At 36.7% G+C, this 20,240-nt stretch overlaps 2 protein-coding genes across 4 annotated transcripts; one reads left to right on the top strand and one right to left on the bottom strand.

Annotated features, from left to right (window-relative positions):
* Positions 1–1,333: 1,333 nt before the first annotated feature.
* Positions 1,334–20,206, top strand: Lrch (Leucine-rich-repeats and calponin homology domain protein). Of its 3 annotated transcripts, XM_017089522.4 has the most exons (8): positions 1,334–1,926; positions 12,912–13,429; positions 13,497–14,074; positions 14,135–14,747; positions 14,810–14,947; positions 15,013–15,090; positions 15,596–16,582; positions 19,333–20,206. In XM_017089522.4, exons 1-8 carry the CDS (start codon positions 1,629–1,631, stop codon positions 19,522–19,524), a joined length of 3,402 nt encoding a protein of 1,133 aa, XP_016945011.3. In that variant the 5' UTR covers positions 1,334–1,628; the 3' UTR covers positions 19,525–20,206. The 3 variants fall into 3 exon arrangements, with proteins under 3 accessions (XP_016945011.3, XP_016945009.3, XP_016945010.3); XM_017089520.4 differs by lacking the exon at positions 19,333–20,206 and having other exon boundaries at positions 15,596–17,902; XM_017089521.4 differs by lacking the exon at positions 15,596–16,582 and having other exon boundaries at positions 1,338–1,926.
* Positions 10,788–11,684, bottom strand: LOC108007287 (uncharacterized). Its single transcript, XM_065868854.2, has one exon. The coding sequence runs from the start codon at positions 11,645–11,647 to the stop codon at positions 10,829–10,831; it is 819 nt and encodes a 272-aa protein (XP_065724926.2). The 5' UTR covers positions 11,648–11,684; the 3' UTR covers positions 10,788–10,828.
* Positions 20,207–20,240: the final 34 nt, after the last annotated feature.

Genomic DNA, 20,240 nt, shown 5'->3' with positions numbered 1-20,240 from the left:
ACCAACAAAGTCTCCCTAACGGTATTTCAAAATACATTTATTATAGATTTAGCTAAATTATATAAATTAAGTGATATTAAAAATGCAGAATATATATTTAATTTGAATACGATTCCAGGCTACATATACATGTACATAAATTTAAAAATCTAAGTGGTACAAATTTATAATCACAAAAAAATTATCCAAACAAGTTATTTCAATTTTGTTTACTATCACTACTAAAGAAGCCTAGGTTCAGCTTATTCAGTATATAGGTGCAGCAACTCCATACTTTTTGCCAAAAACTGTGCAATTGAGATTGACCTAGGAACCTTTGAATCGCCTTATCAGATGTTTCCTCATTCTTAATTTGGGTACTCTCGGTTGAATGCGGTCTTTCACTCTCACTATCCAATAATATTATGTTCTCAGGTAAATCTTCCTGGATGTCCTCGTTCCTTATTTGAAAGGATGTCTGCTTACTTTCCCCTTTATCAAATGCTTTTTTTGCTTTCCACAAGCAAGGACGGCACATAAATTCGGAGATCATGTCTCCTCTCTCAACTTGACGACGGCCAGTCAATTTGGAAATCATTATCATGACGGAGAAACCCACTTGTCGACTGCCTTCGAAAATATTTATCATGTCTTTGCACTCCCTTAGGCAAAGTAAGCATTCTTTCCCCATTGCTCTGAAATTAAAATATCTGAACATTAGTGACTTCCTACAGGGAATTTAATAAAGATTTTTACCATATACATATTTTAACATATACCTATGTTCAAGATAAGATGTTTTCGTGGGTTTGCGCCTTAGCTCATCAAAAATGAATTCTGGTACAGATCGGTACCATCTAAGCACCGAATAGCTAGAGGTGGATGGAAATAATGTTTAGAATATCGATTTTTTGTAAATTCAAGCCAGACATCGATACATATCAACAACAATAGCTTGTTTTTAAGTTTTTCAATACCAAAAGTGGTTTAAAAGATATATATTTAGTTCAATTGTTATTGTTACATTTTTGTAAGGTTTAAGCTAGCACAGAAATATTAATTTTTGTAAAGTTTAAGTGAAGTCTTAAATTTATTGATTCAAAAGTATTACTTGTCAATATATTTCTTAAATGCCTAAACATAATAAAGAATTGACGTTGTTTATTAACATTTCCGTTAAAAGTTAACAGAAGAGAGTTTCCCGCCGTTAGTGATGAGTCAAATAATCGATAACCTCTGTTAGTTAAAGGCACTTGACATATTTGCAGAGTGACCGTTTGGAATATTTGAAAAAATATAAATATTGTTCATGAAGCCGGACAGTTTAATTTGTTTATGAGTCCGCGGTCTCATTTGTTTTTGGATTTTTGCTGCGCGCTGTTCGCTCCGCTGCCGCCTGTCTGTGTGAGTGCGCGTGTGTGTGAGGAGGCAAAGAAGAGGAAGCAAGAAGGAAGCCGCAAAAGGAAAATCAAATTCCGAGAAATCTTATCAATGAAGACGAAGACTAAATGAAAAATAATCGAGATGCGTGCGTTTCAATAGTGCAAATTTAGTCACCAGTATTATTTCTTCGGCACTTCAGTTCGGTTTGTGTGTGTGTGTGTGTTTTGGTGGCGTGAGTGCGTGTGATCGCCACGCCCACACGGGAAATGGCAGCAACGGTTTACCAACGCCTACATAGCGTCGCGGTTGGCGTCGGCAATGCCGCCGGCAGCGGGTCGGCTTCCCTTCCAGGATCTGGATCTGGAACGGGATCAGGGACCGGATCCGGCCATGGAAACACCTCCTCCTCCTCCGCCCTCCTCAGTCACTCCCAGCTGACGCGCTCGCTGGAACGAATCCTGGAAGAGGCGCACTTCAGCGGCGAACTGATCCTGACCAATCGCAAGCTGAAGGACTTTCCCAGGACGGGAACGAAGTACTCTCTCACGGACACCGTTATTGCAGGTGGGTACCTTAATCTTACAGTGTGAACTCGCTAGGGTGAACAAAGAAAAGAACTACTAGTATGTCTGTAACCTCTGGGGGTTAAAATCCTTTCTTATAAGTTCTTACAAAATAAAATGATTAGTTAAACGTTAAAACTCAAAATTTTTAGTTAAACGTTAAAAAACTTTAAAGAAATTTATTTCTAGTAATATAAAAATGATTATATCCTCTATTACGGTAGTGTTGTATATTAAACGTACCACTGAATATGCTTTTCATTTTAACGAAAAATTTTGAAGACTTCCAAAGGGTTTACAATCTTAAAGAACAGGTAGCCTCAAGAAAAAATGTATCCCAATTTAGTTACACGATGTATTCATAATAATAACCCTCCTTATGAACATTATTGATATTGCCAATTTATGTTTTGTATAAAAAGTACATAGTTCTTTACGGTTTAGTAGCGCTATAATTTAAAAACAGTCCCTAGTTCAATGCTAATTCTTAATAAGGGTCTTATATTGTCGCACAAAAGTATACTTTTGTATCAGCGGACTATTATAAGAATTATTAAGACAAAATTTAGTAATTTGCAAGGTAGTGAAAGAGTTTAAGGTACATATGTAGCTTTAGGGTGCGGCTTTCTGGGGAAATTGTGTGTGCCGGGTGAGTTAAGAAAGTTTTCCTATCTCCCTTGCAGTAGCGAATTTTCCTTTTGTTGCTTGAAAATCAATAATCTGCAGCAGCCGTCGAGGTTCTCCCTTTTTCTCCTTTTTCTGCCCTCCCATCAGCTGCTCTCTCTCTCGCTCTTCATTCTCTTCCTTTCTCTCCTGCGCTCAAGGACAATAATTACCGCCGTTTTTTCGCTCTCTGGCACTTTGCACTATTCGTGTTATCCTTATTATTGCCTTTTTTCGCTGCAGCCGGCACGATAATTTCATCGAAGTTCAACCAACTTTCGTTTTTGTTAGGCCCAAAAAGTGTGCACCAGCAGGAAAATGGGAAATACCAAAACGAATCACCCACCCGAAAAACCCACCGACCACCGCCCTCTCCCACCACCCCGCCCCCTCTCACAGCTGCTGCTACCCTCGAACAGATGTTCTCACAACGGGACATGTCTCTCATCGATTTTCACTTGTGTTTGTTGTATACACATACAGTGGGTGCCCTAAGGAGAGAACTGACAAAACAAACAGATAGTTTTCACTGTTACAAGGCTTTATCTAATCACTTTGACAAAAAAAAAGGCATTCAGACATTGCAATTACCTATTTTTCTACCTACTCCACTGGAAAAATTTAATGAATCACTTAAAACAATAACCTTTTTTAAATAATATTTGATAGTTATATAATTTATCATTTTGTAAACATCTGAGTTGGATGTATTTAGACTTAAATGTTGTTCTATAGAAGTACTTATAAAGATTTATTGGATAGAAAATGAACACTAAAAGATCACAAATTATTAAAAACAATAAATCATATTACATATTAAAAAATCCTACTGCCAGGAAAAATTCTCTCGTCAGAGAGCGCACTGTACCTTTATTTATGTATGCATTTCGGGGGAAATATCTGGAATAGAAGGGACTTTATTATTTTTAGACAGCGAAGATTAATTGCCGCCGCAGAGAGATAAAAATAAATTGTGTCATAAATTGAAAACTAATTTGATAAACGAATAGGCAAAGAATTTTATAAAAATAAACTTTTTGTTTGTGCCTTTATCAGTCATTCTACAGTTGAAAATAAACTACATAAGCAAACCGAAATATCAAAAACTTATCTTAATTTCATGGCCATTAATTCAATTTAAAGTTAACTTGTATAGATCAGATAGATAGGTAGATTAATTAAATTAAATTGAAAACAAAGCAAATAAAATGCGAGATAGCATTTAAACTAGTGAACAAAAAAAAGGTATATAATGACAATCACAGTTTTTTTTAACAAGTAAAATAAACGAAGCTACTAAATATCATTAAAGCAAATTTGAGACATTTTTAACTGATTTTTTAAATGTTTCTCTTCCTAACCTAGGAAATATATTTTCAATTTCCTTCCATTCCAATTCCCTTCCGCCGTGTACGTGACTTGTTTTGTGAATTAAGCTGTGACAATCCGTGACTTATGGTCACGCGCTATCAGTTCGAAATGGGGAAACGATCCCTTCTTCTTTGGAAAACCCTTCCCCATTTGGAAACGCCAAGAGCTTCCGGTTTTCGTTCATTTTTCGAATAAGTATCTTGCGTTTTCACACTAACAATTGAGTCATCAGCTGCGAAGGCGTGACTAATTACTAATTAAAATGCTGGATTTGGTGTGAATAAACATGGGAGATATAGGGGGAAATCGTTATACATAGGTTGAACCTCTCGTTAAGGGTTAATCTTTAGGGAAAATATTTGTAAATACACCCTAGCCAAAGAACCTCTACAAATTGCCTTTTCGAGAACAATAAAGCCACCCTCGACGAAAGGTTTTCGCAAATGGGGGGAGTCTGACCTCAAGAGGTGGCAACAGCTCTTAGCCTTAATGGCTGCAATCACAAGGGTTTCGAGTTTCCAAGAAATCAATGATTCTAAAGGAAAAGAAGAAAGTCGAAGAAAGGAAAAAAAAGTGGGGACAACCATTTTTCTTTCCTTTATTTGCACGCATGCTGTTTTGCAACCCCCAAAATGGACAGAAATTAATGGAATGGGCAGGCGCCTGTCAGCATTTCCTAAAATCATTTGTTGTGGCGGCTTCTCCACCCCCCACACTCTTTTTTTTTTTGCAGTGCATTCCTTTGGGGCGTTTAATTAACACGCGTGTCACGTAAATCAAACAGAACCATAAACAAAAACCTAGACAAAGGCCGCTATAAGAAAGAGTCAATCGAGAAGACCGAAGAATCAACATGACAACGCGCGGGCAGGAAATTGTTTAAAATAATTGCAGCGAAGAGGAAAAAGAGAGAAAATTGGGTAAAAAATTGCAGCTGGCTCTGGCAGAAATTGTGAGTAGAGAAGCCCAAGTAAATGTAAGAAGGTAGCAACAGCAACAGCAACAGCAACAGCAGCAACATGCAGCAGCAACTTCAACTCGCAGCAGCAACAGCAGCTGCGCAGACCGCAGCGTTGGCGCCGGCTTAGGAATCAGCAGCTGACGAAAAGTGTTGGCCACTTGGCCTTTTTTAGGCCAAAACAGACTGTTTTATGATAATCCTTACGAAGGATATACTGTATTGAGTTCTGTGTTTAAAAGCATTAAAGGGGTCAATGTTCTATTTTTGAAAATTATTTTTTAAGAGCAGTTTTCACCTCCGCATGTTGAACTAAGTGTAGATACTAAACCTATAAAATGCATAGATATACAGAGCTTAAAACCTATTTTAGTTTAATTTATGGACCAGAAAATGTTGCTATAGGTATAACACAAATTTAGACATTTTCTTCATTTTTATTTTATTTTTTTTAAAGATTTCACATTCACATTTCAGATTCACATTTATATTTTTTTCTACTTAATAATATTTTTTATTTTTAATATTTTAAAATAATAAAAATTTTTTGTAATTTATTAATATAAATCTTAGTACAACTATCTATTTATAACTATAAAAGAGTCATTGTCTTTGACTGCACGATATGAATTCACCAAATACCCTTCGACATAAATTAGTATATCAAGAAAACCAAAATTTTTGGGAACCATTCTTATACAATATTTGAATACCTTGGGGGAAGTACCCCAAAACGATAATAAGAAATAAAAGTTACTTGCTATTTATAATACATTATATATTATTACAGATATTTGTCATGTTTATTTTTATAAGTATAAATTCTTTTTTTATTTTCAAGCAATGCGAATGAAGAAGTCTAAGATCCTCTTTCAGTAAGATACTTGATACGGCTACCCTTTTGGTAACAATGCTTTTCACCACCCTGAGGCTAAGACTATTATTTTTTTATACCAAGTAAACTGTCTGCCAAGTGACCGAGAACAAGAAATCTTTTCTGTTTTGGGGAAGTCAAAGTCCCGGCAAACATAACAACAAAGTGTGTACTTATAGAGCGAGGGGAAATGCTTTTGTCGTGTGTATCCGACGCGTATATTTGTTGTTTGCATTGTAAATATGATGGGGCATAAAAAGACAGCTAGTCTGGTTTTTTGTACTTTTATTACTATTTATTCTCCGTCTGCAGCAGACAAAAGAGGAAATGCGACCGCCGCAGCACGTCGCTTATCTCCAGTGGCTGTCAAACTGCACGGTTTATGGCTTGCATGCACAATGCAGGGGAAAACATAAAAAATGCATTGGGCCTGGAGATGGTATTGTGATAAAGTATTTCCCCAGAAAGTCGATTGTGGAATAAATCGTCAAGAAATTGATATGTCAAAGGATTGTAAATTGTCCATTGCACCTTAATTTCTTGGAACAGCGCGGAGAAAAAATATAAAAAATAAAACTATTAATTTTTTTAAACTGATTTATTAGCATAACAATGATAACTTTATTTTGAAAGTACCCAAAATTATACACACAAATAATGCAAATACTTGTGTTTGGATTTTCCCACAGTAATATTATTTCTTATTGAAAGCTTCTTGGTAAACAAATTATTCAATAAGGGGATATTTTATACAATGTACAGTATACACACACAATCCCTGGCCATGGCATATAGTTCACGTACCCCTTATATTACATCCATTTCTAAATGCACCCTCGTTGTGCCCATTGCGGGTTAAAAATAACATTATTATTTCAGCGATAAATGCAATTTGTGCGCCTTCTCGCTTGTTTATCTACAGTTGAACGACTTATGTAGCCATGTATGCATTATAATATACATACTTTCATATCTTGGCCATATTGAGGGCAATGCAAACTTGACACAGATAAAGGCGAATTAAACATTGAGTCATTTCCATTAATTTATAAGTGTAAGCATTACTTAACAGGCGAGGGGCCAATTCTTCTAGTTGCTTAATTGCTGTGCACAGCACGCGCTCATAGAACGAAGCAAAGAGAACAAAAAGATAGATCTGATTACAAACACTTCGACTACAGTGGAAACTCGCTGAGGTGAAAATCCAACGACAAAACATTTAAAATAAATAGTTTTTCTTTTTTTTTTATTAAAAGCTGAAATCCATCCAAGATTACATACTTACTTTATAAACATTTCATAAAACGGGGCAAAGAGAGCAATACAGATATATCTAATTTCAAACACTTAGACTACAGTAGACATTCGCTAAAATCTATCGACAACCCATTTAATAGATCGTTTTTTTTTACATTTTAACATCTTTATAGCACGAATAAATTAAAAGTTCCAACATATGTCCGAAGTAGAAAACCACAAACTTGTTTTATAATTAAAAAAAATGTTTTTTAATATTCTTCTATTGTAATCTTTTGGTTTAAAAGTATACAATTAAAAATAAGTTCATATACAGTATATTAAAAATAGATTGGTTCAAAAAAAGTTAGGTATACGAGTTACTACTGTAAGAAAAACCGGACTCTGCTCTTTGTTTGGATCTCCCTTCATTTCTTACATAGAAAATATGCAACTTGGTAAACACAGCTGTTACACTTTGATTTTGGAAGAAAAACATTAATCAGCAGCGGCAACAAAAACAAGTAATTCATAGCTGCTTCCAAATATTTGTTAAATATTTGTTTTTCTAGATGTTTACACTTGGCCAACACAGATTTCTAGTGTTTGCCTTGTGATTAAATGAGCATTAAGAACAGTATGGCGATGAAAAAGAAATTCTACGCGAAAATGCAGCGTCTAAAATAAACAATGTGGAACAGACTTTCTTAGAGAAGAGGGTGTGTGTGTTTGTATTCGGAATTAAAATCAGCTTGTATGGGTGTGTATCTGTGTTCTGATTGCTTCCAGCTTTCAATATCAAAAAGTAATCAATCGATGAGGCAAGAACAGTACGCGATTTTTCATATTATTTATTTTGATAAGTTCTAAGTGCGCATATAGTTGGGACATTGCCCTATATATAAGACAGTTTTCTCAAGTGGTTTCCAATGTAATTCCCGAGAGTGAAATATAAATAAATAAAACTTTATTGCTAAATTGTTCCCTTGGGGGTTTCGATTCTCAAAGAATTCCATTAACAGCTTTGTTTGTTTGATTCTTGGAATATGCTATGCGATAAACAATATTTTCAGAAACCAACAGTCTGTATGCAATTGGAATATGTTATGCGATAAAAAATATTTTCAGAAACAGTCTTTGTGTGAAAAATAAGTTTAAAAGTTTGAAATACTTTAAGATATTTGTCACTCTTTCTTAGTCATATTATGATTCCAATTTATTTATAAAGCTCTCCCTTTTCCTTTATATGATTTTACGATTCCCACTAAATGTATTCTCCCTAATGCACAATGATTCATAATTTCATCGCCCCACTTAAAGCCCACCAATTTAGCAATAACACTCAAACAAATTAATTTCAATAAATCCATCAATAGAATCTACTGTACCCATTTGTGCCCCTTCGTTGGCCTAATGGTCAGTCAATATAAATGGGCGGACATGTAGTGGCTTCCACATCCACAAAAAAATTCATATTGGGCCACAACGAAATAAAAACTAAAGACCCCGAACCAAATAAAGTCGAGACAGTTTGGGGCACGTGCTCTAGGTCCATTCTTCATTGCTGAATAAGTCGACGCCCACATGGCTAGACCACAGATTTACAAAAAAAAAAAATAAAAGAAATAAAGCTCCATTTGCCAATACCATTGGAGCGGCATCAATTTAATTTTTTGCCGCTTCCTGTTTGAGCCCACGCCCTTCAAAGTCCAAATGCCACTCAATGTCTGCCACATGGGACCCTCTTTTTTTCGTGGTCCAATCCACTTAACCTACAGGGTATGCAAGGATGTGGAGGGTTAAGATTGAGTAATATTCTATACATATTTTTACAAAACTTTTCATTTTCATAATGCATTACGGTTTTTTTAGTAATTGCATTTTAGAGTGCATTGATAAGCATCGTATGTGTATATAATTTTAATATACTTGCTTATCTTATCCTATCAATCAGGTGATTTTATCAAGTTGTTATCAATCTTATCTTCGTATCTCTTTATTTATGGCATATTCTCTTTATCCCTCTGTCGACTTATACATACATGTTTATTGCAACCATAAATAAATATATTCAGATATTTTGTGAAATATACACTTTGAATTTGATACAAAAAATCCTAATCATTTAAGGTGAACGATCTGAAAACCTTTCCTTATAAAATTATTAAATAAAAATACCATATAAAATTAAATGTGCTTATATCTTTGTTAAGCTAACAATTTTGTGCTATTAAAAAGTACTTATTTACGAACTGCACCTCCAAAGAGGGTCATAACTTAGTCGTTCCCTGCTCCACTTACATCATCATATTACTCCTCGTTATGCGTGTCTGTTGCCAAAGTTGACTTTGGGCGTTGCTCGAATCCATGTTTGTTCCATATCCCGGAGCACACCCTTTTTTTTAGCTTCATAAATGCCGCCTGCGTGGTCTGAGGACAATTTCTGCAATATTTATGACATTATACTGAGCCTCAGGTGGGTCAAAAAAAAATAATTAAAAAGAAACAGGAACAATAAAAAATGCAAACAAAAACAGCGATGGCACTTTACATTTTTTTTGGCGCGTCAAAAATGTTGTGATTTATTTGGCGAGACGTAAAAAACACATTTTCGCCTGTCGCATTGCGTTGAAGTTGGCCAAAAGCCAGCTGTGTGGCAAAAAATAAAAAGTAAGGAGCGGTCGGGGAAATAGAGTGGAAACTCTTGGAAAACTGCCAGTGAGAGCACAATTGAGCAGGTGTCGCTAGAGATAAAAAATATCAACGTCACGGGTCTGCAGGTTCAAAGTACAAAGTCGCTCCTGTTCACATTTTGTCCTAAATTGATGATGCCTCCGCATCAGGAAAATCCAATTTCCGCATCCGCATCCTCGAACGAACTTTTCAACTCTAAGCCTTCTCATCCCGACGTCATTGGCCGGCAAAGGTTTATTCAACTTGATAGAATGCAAGGAAAAAGGATACTGCACTACTGCGGAAAAATGTAGGGGCATAGAAAGGATATTAAAATAAAATGTTTTAATAGAGTTTAGAAATGCTTTCGGTTGCTGGAATTAATTTAAAGTAATCTAATAATTATATAAACACTTTTGTTTAAAAATTTAAATATATTTATAGTCTTATGCAGAAAATAATAATTTTTAACCCTTTCTTGATGTGTGATTTTAAGTTTTCCCCTTTTTTTAAGTGTAAAGACGTTGCCGCCCTCTAGCGTTGCATCATTGTGAGCTCATATAGTATGCAACGCAGTAGGAGCAGGTTAATGTCTAGAAGCTACCGAAGTCAAGCTCCCATTCATTCATCGCCTTTGTCCGCAGGAAGATATATGTATAGTCTACAAAGTCTAGTCCCAGCGACTCCCCACAATGCGTAAATCACTTCTCGGCTGTCGCCAGTTGGTAGTCAGTTATTCAGTCAGTCACTCAGTCACTCATTCAGGCTAGCCAGTTTTTCTTGCCTCGCAATTGCTCATTTCTGGTTTTCACTGTGTTTTGGCAAGTTGCGTAAAATACGCCAGAAGGAAGGTGAAGAGGCAAGACTGGTCCGCGGTTCGTTAATTTTTACGATACGGCTATTAAAATTCACCAATTTCGTACGCACTGTTTGCCAAGTGCTTCAACTACTTGATGAAGTTGAAAACTTGCCAACAAAAAGTTTATTGAAATTTTTGAAACTTGCTTTCCACTACTTGAACATGTAGATTTTTACTATATGTTTAATGAAAACTAGGTTTTTGGAAATTTCTTAACATTATAAATTATAATGAATAATTTTTAAGCTGAGATAAATAAATCTATAATTCTATATGGTCTTTTGAACGGCCCAATCGCCTTTACAGGCATCTGTTTTTCTCCAGTTTATACCATCGTGTGGCAGATGGCTTGGAATAAATGCAGAGATCCAAGTCCAATGCATTCGCTGACCAAAAAACATCTTTAGGTTTGATCTCATTCCCTGATCATACGAAAAGTTCCTGGAATTGGCTTCAAAATAGGTGGCCCCATATCGAACAATTGGCCAACAAGTGTATAATTCCCAAGCAGACACACCTAGCACGACCAGCATCAAAATATAGAGACATATAAACTGAAAACGGCCGACTGGGATTTCATAGCTGCCACCGTGTAGCACGAACCAGAATATGCTGCTGGCTATGAATGATATAAAAGAAGCCACAAATGTGTAGAACACAAAGTAGAAGAAGTATCGATAGTTTTCATATCCGATGCAGCAAGCGGAGAAGTAGCAGTGATGATCCCTCGTTAGAATACAAACCCCACATACCCTACAGTGATGGGATCGAGGAGGAGCCAAAATCTCACACTTTCGGCACTCGTGCCAGTCATTACTTGGCTTTCTTAACTCAAATTGCAGATTTAAGTGCCTGAGATCGACTGTTGGATCCACCAGCATGCACATGGCCATGTTGGACATGATGTTGGAAAACAGAAGGAATCCTAGCAGTTTGAGGAACATGTATCCTGGACTCCCAATATTCAGCAGCTCCGGCAGCACAATATTCATCAGGACGTAGTACGCAATAGTTATACCAACTACAAGGATCACCGTTAGTAAGGCTTCCTCCTTCCAAAAGATCCTCTTAAGTGAACGAAATCTCATTTTTAGACCTAATACTTGAGATATAGAATTATTTCCTAGAAATTTGATTTATTTCTAAAAGGGAATCAGATCTTTAGATTTATTTTGGTAGTCAAAAATATTTTTTTTTGTTATTAACTAATTGTCATTTATTATTTCCGATATTTTAGTGTATTATGAGTTGGAAAATATGTATATATATGGAAAAAAAATATTTAAAACCTTTTTACCCGCCTCTTGGGAAAATATAGATATTATGTCATCCTTTCGCACACATGTAATTGCCAATAAAATGTTTTTCTCTCTACACTCTTATCACACCACGATCTGCCCAATTTCGCAAAAATGTCTTTATGCTTAATTTTCCTTTCGTTTTCCCTGAAACTTTGCGCACAATTTAATGTTGATTACGCTTTGCTTTCTTACACAAAAGAAAATATTTTGTTTTTATATGTATTGTCTTAAAAAAAAAGATTTATTAATCGTTGATGTTTTTAAAGTATTCGTATACAAATGTAATTATAAATCCACTGCAATTTTCATATCAACCAAATTTTATTTTTAAAAATTTCGAATGAAATGCAACACAATTTTGAAAATGCTTCGTTGTATCTGCCTCTGTGTTTTCCTCTTTCTTCTTTTTGGTTGATTTATTCATAAGCACTCCCCCACAAAGTCGCAGTTTTCGTTCTGTTTGGGCTCATTTTGCATGCAAATTCATTTAGTAAATTAATTGCTCACTCCAAAGGCACTTGCCCACTTTTTGGAATTCTCGCGGGAATTAAGAACGGGGTATATAAGGATTTTAGAGAATGTTTGTAAATAAAACATGGGGTTTTTGTTGATGTGGTTTTTTATAATAAAGGTGGTACATAGAGCAAAAATATATTCCAAATTGAATTTATTACCAATTCATTTTAGATAAAACCAGATAAGATCATTACAAATAATAAAACACAACTTTTTTACAAGATATGTTTACATCTCATTAACAGATATAATTTTGTACCTTAATACCTTTTGTTTCAAATTGTAATAATAGACCCTTCGAGGGCATCTGAAAGTCGACTAACCCGTTCTTATTTGCATTACTTTTCCTGTTTGCCGGAATAGGCGAATCAAATTGCCGGCAGATTGAGGTCAGGCGCTCCACTGTGGCGTGGAGTGCAAATGTAGGGAGGGAATGGGAATGAAAGTGCGTGTCAAATGGAACAAGGGTTCGGGTTCACTCAACATCCCCCAGTTGGATTCCAAATTAATGTATGCCCTCTGCTTTTACTTACAGATCTGTCCCGAAATAGATTCGCCGAGCTGCCCGAAGAAGTCACGACGTTTGCGTTTTTGGAGACCCTGCTGCTATATCACAATACGATTCGCAGCATTCCGGAATCGGTGAAGCAGCTGTCCTCGCTAACCTATTTGGATTTGCGCAGCAATCAGCTATCCTCACTACCCCGGGAGATATGTTTCCTGCCCCTACAGGTTCTTCTGGTATCCAACAATCGATTGGCCTCGTTGCCAGACGAACTGGGTCGATTGGATCAGACTCTGACCGATCTGGATGCATCGTATAATCAACTGGCCAACTTACCTGCTCGTCTGGGGGAGCTGAGAACTCTGCGTTCGCTTTCGCTGAGGAGCAATCATTTGATGTATCTGCCCAGGGAACTAACCTGTTTGAGTTTGATATCCCTGGATGTGAGCAACAACAAGATCGCTAGTCTGCCCCTGGAGATTCGTCACATGAGCACCTTGGTAGAGCTGCAGCTGGAGAATAATCCTCTGACCTCGCCCCCAGCTAGTGTGAGTTGATATCATCTAATATGATTTATCTAATATATTAATTAATCCCGTTTTTAATCCCTTACAGCTTTGCATGCGTGGCCTGGTGCATGTGTTCAAATTTCTAGAGACGCAGGCCACCAAGGACGAGAAGGGTTCCCGTTCCGGTGGCAACTACGATGGATACACCACACTGCGCAGAGCTCCTCGCCACAATTCCAGCGGCAATGTCCTTGAAGCCAGCACCACTGGCAGCAGTAATAACCAGCGAAGACATCAGGTCGATTCGGGTTATAGCACCAGCGATGGTCTCGACAAGCGCTGGTCGCACGATGTCCCTACTAAATCCAAAACGGATTCACCTCTGCACTGTGTGTCCAGTTCGGCGGCTGCCACTTTGCCCAGGACGCTGCCAAGTGCGGTGCATTCGCATGCGGATCTGATGGATGCATCCCTCACCTCCAGCACTAGCACCATTGTGGATGAGAGCCTCACCCTGAGTCCTGCGGCATCGCCCTGCAAGTTGAGCTATGCGCACTCGAATAGCTCTAGTAATAGTTCGTCGCCGGATCAGGACGAGGACATCATGATCGACCACCAGGAGCGCACTGTTCACCATGCCAATGGGAAATCCGGAAAGGGCCTCGGCAATATTCAGACATATAAGTGAGTGGTTGTCTAAAGTATAAATATTCATATATTAAATGACGGCTATTTTTCGAACAGGGAATACAAGGAGGCCCTGAAACAGCAGCGCAACCAGGAGATCAGCGTCTACAAGCAGAAGCATCCGAATGCCAACCACAGTCCCAATGACGAAGAGGATCTATCCCCGTCGCCGCCGGCTATCTCCAACGGATCTTCCTCCAACACACTGCCAAAGTCCATTATGAAACAGAATAGCAATCAGAACGGTCATAATGGGAACGGAAATGGAAACGGAAATGGGAATGGAGCCGATGATGTTGTTATACCAAAGAAACCAATACAGAAGGTTATACCTTCTCGGAATACGGAAATAAAGCCGGCCTCCACATCCGGCATTCCCTCTGCCATTCCATCGGATTGTTTGGGCTACGTTAAGCCCCAGAGTCCCATGAAAAATGGCACAAATAAATTCAATACGTCCAATGGTGGAGGAGTGACATCTGCAGCGGGACTCGCCAGCAGTACCACCATAAAATCGCCAGTTAGCTCCACCACCAAGCTGGGTACAGTGAAGACACACCGTTCGGTGACCTGGAACCATGACATTCCCGCGGAGAAGCTGAGCTTTACCATGCGAAGGGAATTTGATCGCCAAAGGGAGGAAACCGAATTGATGTCGCAGTTGAGGAGTGTAAGTGTGGAGGGATTACTTGGTAATCAGGAAAGCAGTTAAATAGTTACCTATTTTTACAGATCATTGAAACGCGTTTAAAGATGACGTTGCCTGTGGATATTGCCTCTGCTCTGACGGATGGTGTAATACTGTGCCATCTGGCCAATTATGTGCGTCCACGTTCGGTGGCCAGCATTCATGTGCCATCACCTGGTGTGGTGAGTGTGTTGGATTTTTATTTTTAATTTCCGATTTAATTAACGTGCCCTATTTTGTATTCCAGAACAAGTTGACCATGGCCAGGTGTCGCCGTAATGTGGACAACTTTTTGGAGGCATGTCGGCGCATTGGAGTAGATGAGGTGCGTAGATGATATCTTATTCTTAACTTTTGAAGTACAGTGCATTTTGATTGGGGAACGAAATGAAATAAATAAAAATAAATAATATAAATTTCAATGATGTCTAAATTCTGCATTTTCTTATTGTTAGTACAATACAAATTAAATCTTTTTTATACAAACCTAAGTTAAAGGTTAAAAAAAAAATTGAATTATAAATTAAATGTAAAATGTTAATAATAGTTTATGAATTCCCAAGCTACGAAACGCACTGTACTCCTTAAAATTTAATCTTACGTAGTTGTAGTTATTGTGTAGCTTAAGGGTTTAAGGTGACTTTGGTTGAATGCTTTACTATGCTGAGTGCTTTCCATATTGGTCCTGGACATTTGTAGTTTAGTTTTAAGTGTTGAACCCCCAAACACCTACACAAATACACAATCCACACAAACACATACACCCAAAAAAAAAATACCCAAAAATACAAACAAGAAACTGATGCATCTGTTATTGGTGTTGGTTGCAGGAGTTGATTTGCTCCTGTGAAGATGTTGTGCCACAAATTGAACCGCAACAACCACAATTGCCACGTGCTGACGATGACTATGATGCTGATGTTTATGTCCAAGATGATGACAACAACATCAGTAGCAACAGCAGCAACAGCAATGCCAGCAACATGCAATGCACCAACGATGGCGACTACAGCAGCAACCATATTGATAAAGTGCCCAATGCATTGGCCCTACTGCGCACAGTGTCCGCTCTGATTGCCCTGGATGAGAATCCGTATCATCAGCAGTTTCATCATCATCTTCAGCTGCAGCAGCAACAGCAGCAACACTTCGAGCAAGAGCAATTCAGTGAGCCAACTACCTGCAGCCAACAGCAAGAACAGATGTTGCAGTTGCAGCAGCAACAGCAGCAGCTAGAGCATGTTTTGTATGAGAATGGCCAGCCAAGGGCTGAAAATGATGATGGGGTTGAGGATCGTGATGATGATGACATAGGCAAACGGCAGCAGCAACTGGCGACAGTGGGTCAAATGCTGCTGAAGGCCAAGCAAAAAACCTATGAGAAAATCAAGCACAATCTGCTGAGCGCCCATGGTCAGCACAATTTCCAGGGCAATAATAATAATAGAAAGTTGCACACGATTGTGGAGAATGAGCACGATGTGGCCGCCGCAGGACCGGCGGGTCATTATCAAGTTATAGACGAGAAGCTGGAGCAACCGCAACCGAAACAATCGGAGGACTTGAAGGATGAGAGTTCACTGGACAACGCCACCAAGGAAGCCATCAGCAAGCGCATCGAGTTCTTCGAGCAGCAAAAGAGTGGCAAGCAGAAACTGGAGGTCTTCAGCATCTATTTGCCGAAGGAGAAAAACAAGCAGCTCGAGCAGAAAATAAAGGCCAAGACTAACGAAGCTGGAACTTCAATATTAAAGCACGATTCCCACACCCTGACAGTGATCTTGTCATGCGTTTTCATCGCCACTTTCCTCTGGCTGGTCTTCTTCCCGTTGCCCGGCTAGTCTATATAGTATAGCTTCTTTTTTGTTTGCCTTGGTTTGCCAGTAGAACTAAGATTCAAAATACGAGTTGGTCGTGACTTCTTGAGGCTGCTTTTTGTTTACTGCTTAGGCTTACACCCCATATTTATGAAACATTATATACCTAACTTTTAATCTAAGAAATTTAAATCCCCCAAAAGACAACAAAACGAACAGGCAACTTGTGAGGCATTTAATTGAAAGGAAACCCAAAGACTTTGAAATTGTATTCAATTTTTGGCTCGAATTTCTCTACAAATTGTTAAGGGTATGCACAGTTTAAGGTTAAACATACATTCTACTTAAATAGTAAAAATGTAAGTTCCAAAAAATACAAATGCTCTTTTTTGAGTTCCAACCTAAAGTTCCTTTGAATCGACTTTTTCTATACTTTCTATGATTTTAAGTTTATTTTATTGTTTAAAATTAATAGGTATACTTTCAAACTATATAATATTTAAGTACCTCACAAATACACACTTTCAAATATTAGAAATGACAACTATTAGTGTTTAGTTTATGATGATGATGACGTTTTCTACCTAAAAAATATACGACGTCCTTTAACTATCTTTATTGTCGTGAAAAATTAATATTTTTGTATTACCCTCATAAAAAGATGTTACCTTGAAAGGATTTCGATTGTGCATACCCATACAAAAATAATTTTAAAAGGGCCGTTTTATAGTAACCCCATTATAACCACATATTCCTAGTTCATGTACAAGCTATTGAACTCTAAATTGGATTAAGAACATAAAAAATAATTTTAAACTTGCATTTGCTTAACCACGTCTCAAGTCGTGTTGAACTGAAAGAAAAACAACAATGCGCTTCATTTCATTGTATTTATACTAACCATTAAATAACGCGATTGACCTAAGTTACAACGAAACAAATTTTATTTAAATTTAATTTTGGCAAAAAAAAGATTTATGAAAATCATTAAGAAAATGTATTAGCATAGATACAGGTAGATGATACGATATACAAATACCAATTAGATGGTTAAGATGGGAAAAAAAGGAAAGAGACTTGTTATAGTTTGATGGACAATTAATTCTGGTAGTTATCGTTAGAAGTAGCTACTGGAGGGGTTTGGAGATGTATGGTTTTACTGGAAGCAGGGACACTCAAAATAGTTGTAGAAACCGTGAAATAGTTATAAAATGAAGTTAAAAGTATATAGCCAACCAATGTACCAATTTCAGAAGGATTCTTCTGGATACAGTTTACCAAATCAGTAGAAGGAAAATACATTTTGTCATGTGCACTTTACTTTTTACATTAGTAGTCCATTGACTTTCGTTTATTCGTTTTTGATATATCTAAAAGTCATATAAAATGGTTCCATCTTAAAAATAGTTTTGATGTACAAACAAAATGTGTCAAAAAATAGTCCGAACAAGTTTTCTTAAATACATCACATACAATACATCACTCACTTTCTCGAATCAATTTAAATGCGCACAATTTAATATAAAGATGACCATTTAAATGCAAATAATGATCACAAAATAGTGCCTTTGACTGAAGAGCGGCGACAGTCTATTCTGCCTACATTCTATAATCAATATAGTATCTATCCTTGTCGAAAGCAATAATTTGTCACTAATAAATTTTCAAGAACGACGCTTTTCTGTACCAATTTAATTTACAACCAAGTTTACTTGACTAAACTTCAATATGTGCTAACAACATTCCTAACATTATACATTATTTATTTAATTTAAGCTTAAACTTGTACTTAAAAGAGGGAAAACAAAATGAAGTCTAATCAAATTTCTACAAGAAGCACAATCTCTAACACTCAGAAAAGAAATAATATAAATATATATATTTATCTAGCGTCTAAAATCAGAAATATATATTTTGTCTAACAAAATTATTAAAAGAAGACAAGGCATTTGAAGCAGCTGTAATCAGTCATTAATTTTTATAAAAAAACACATATTTAACACGCATAAATCCTGAAAAATATATATATGAAATCTCCAAAATGAAAATTAAAGCCAAATCTTTTTGTCAGCATTTGTCAGAGGAATATTCCATAAGTTTACTTCCAAACCAAATGAAAATAAAAGCAGTTGCATTTAAATTTAAGCACACCTGTCAAATAAACGCTATATATACAAGTGGAATCAAAGAGCAAAATATATGAAAATTATACCAAAAAAATGATGTATTGCATTTGGAGCTGTCACAGAAATCTCTTTCAAAAAAAGACGTTTAAATTTGTTTATTTGAGAAATTTAACGAAATTTTTGTGGAAAAGATTTCTGTAACAACCCGATTTAGAAGTTTTCAGTTTTACGGTCATTGTGCTAAGCTAAGACACGAACCACGATGTCATCAACGATTCATCAATTAGTGAATACCTAATCCAGTTGCTTGAAAACTGTGGAGGGCTGGGACTTATTAAATAAATAAAATAAATATTTTGGCAATAATTAGATCGTAACAGTAAATTATTGAAATTTGAATGAAAGAACATACAATTTTATAATTGTTTTAAATGTATTTATAAAATTTTAAAGGTTGAACAAAACTTTTTTTAATTTTCGGCCTGTTATATTTCAAAAACCAATTCATACAAAATCCAAAATATTTATTTTACTTTGATCGCCTGCGGAGAAAACATAACAAAGAAAATCGCCATTTTCTCACAATGAAATTTTAATTTATTTGTGTAAATCTTATTTTTGTAGAACCTAATTTGCTGCGCTGCCGATGTGCTGGAGGGAAAAGGTGCCGTCCAAGTGGCCATCACGGTGGGTGAACTTTTCCGACTTCATGGAAATGGTGGCTGCGGCAGTGGCAACAGCAGTGGAGCTGCCACGCCCACCAAGTCGCCCACCAGAACGACACGTGCCACAATGTCGCCAACGCCATTGGCTTAGAACTGGTGCCAAAGGGGAGATGGATGAGGAATCGGAACGCTTGGATATTTCGCTCATTTCGGGATGAGTTGGCAAAATGGGTTTCCTAATGGCCGCCATATACATTTACACTTACATAAAATACATGCCAAATGTATGATTTGTTGATATTCTTATCTCACTCATTTTTCTAGGTTTGTAGTTCATTTATGTAAATACACAACACCCACAAGGAACACTTAAAGAAACCAAAATACCAAGAACACAAAACAATCGAACATGTATCGAAACAAATCACACAAGTCACGAATTATGTATCTATGCGAACCTTTTGTTTTGTGCAATTGTTTAGAGTTAGTTATATATGTGCTATAAATCGCCAGTTTGTTTTTTGTTACACTTTCCTTATCACACCCATACGAGCGATAATCGGGCCAAATTTCGACTAGCGATTAATTGCATATTGAATACTGTTTTAAGTATGAATCACATATGAACATCCAAATATTTAGATATTTATCGAATTATTATTATGGCATATTTATTATGTAGCTTAGCTGTAGATCTACGATTAACTGTGGTAAAACTTTTCTACCGGCGCTGCATCATTTCTACGAATCGAATTGTATTAGACCCCTAAGTCTTGGATTATACACATATTATATATCAAATAAAAGCGGAGAAATATTGTCATACGTAAAAACTATTTGCGTTTTTAATCTGTGAACAATTTCCGT

Source organism: Drosophila suzukii, chromosome 2L (genome assembly GCF_043229965.1).
Source record: "Drosophila suzukii chromosome 2L, CBGP_Dsuzu_IsoJpt1.0, whole genome shotgun sequence".
Taxonomy (NCBI): domain Eukaryota; kingdom Metazoa; phylum Arthropoda; class Insecta; order Diptera; family Drosophilidae; genus Drosophila; species Drosophila suzukii.
The sequence above is the reverse complement of the archived record's forward strand: the minus strand, read 5'-3'. Positions and strand labels throughout refer to the sequence as shown.

Coding starts and splice junctions, on each gene's coding strand:
- Lrch (XM_017089522.4), top strand. CDS start 1,629: ATGGCAGCAACGGTTTACCAACGCCTACATAGCGTCGCGGTTGGCGTC. Junction 1,927..12,911: donor CACGGACACCGTTATTGCAG/GTGGGTACCTTA, acceptor TTTTACTTACAG/ATCTGTCCCGAAATAGATTC. Junction 14,948..15,012: donor ATGTGCCATCACCTGGTGTG/GTGAGTGTGTTG, acceptor TTTGTATTCCAG/AACAAGTTGACCATGGCCAG.
- LOC108007287 (XM_065868854.2), bottom strand. CDS start 11,647: ATGAGATTTCGTTCACTTAAGAGGATCTTTTGGAAGGAGGAAGCCTTA.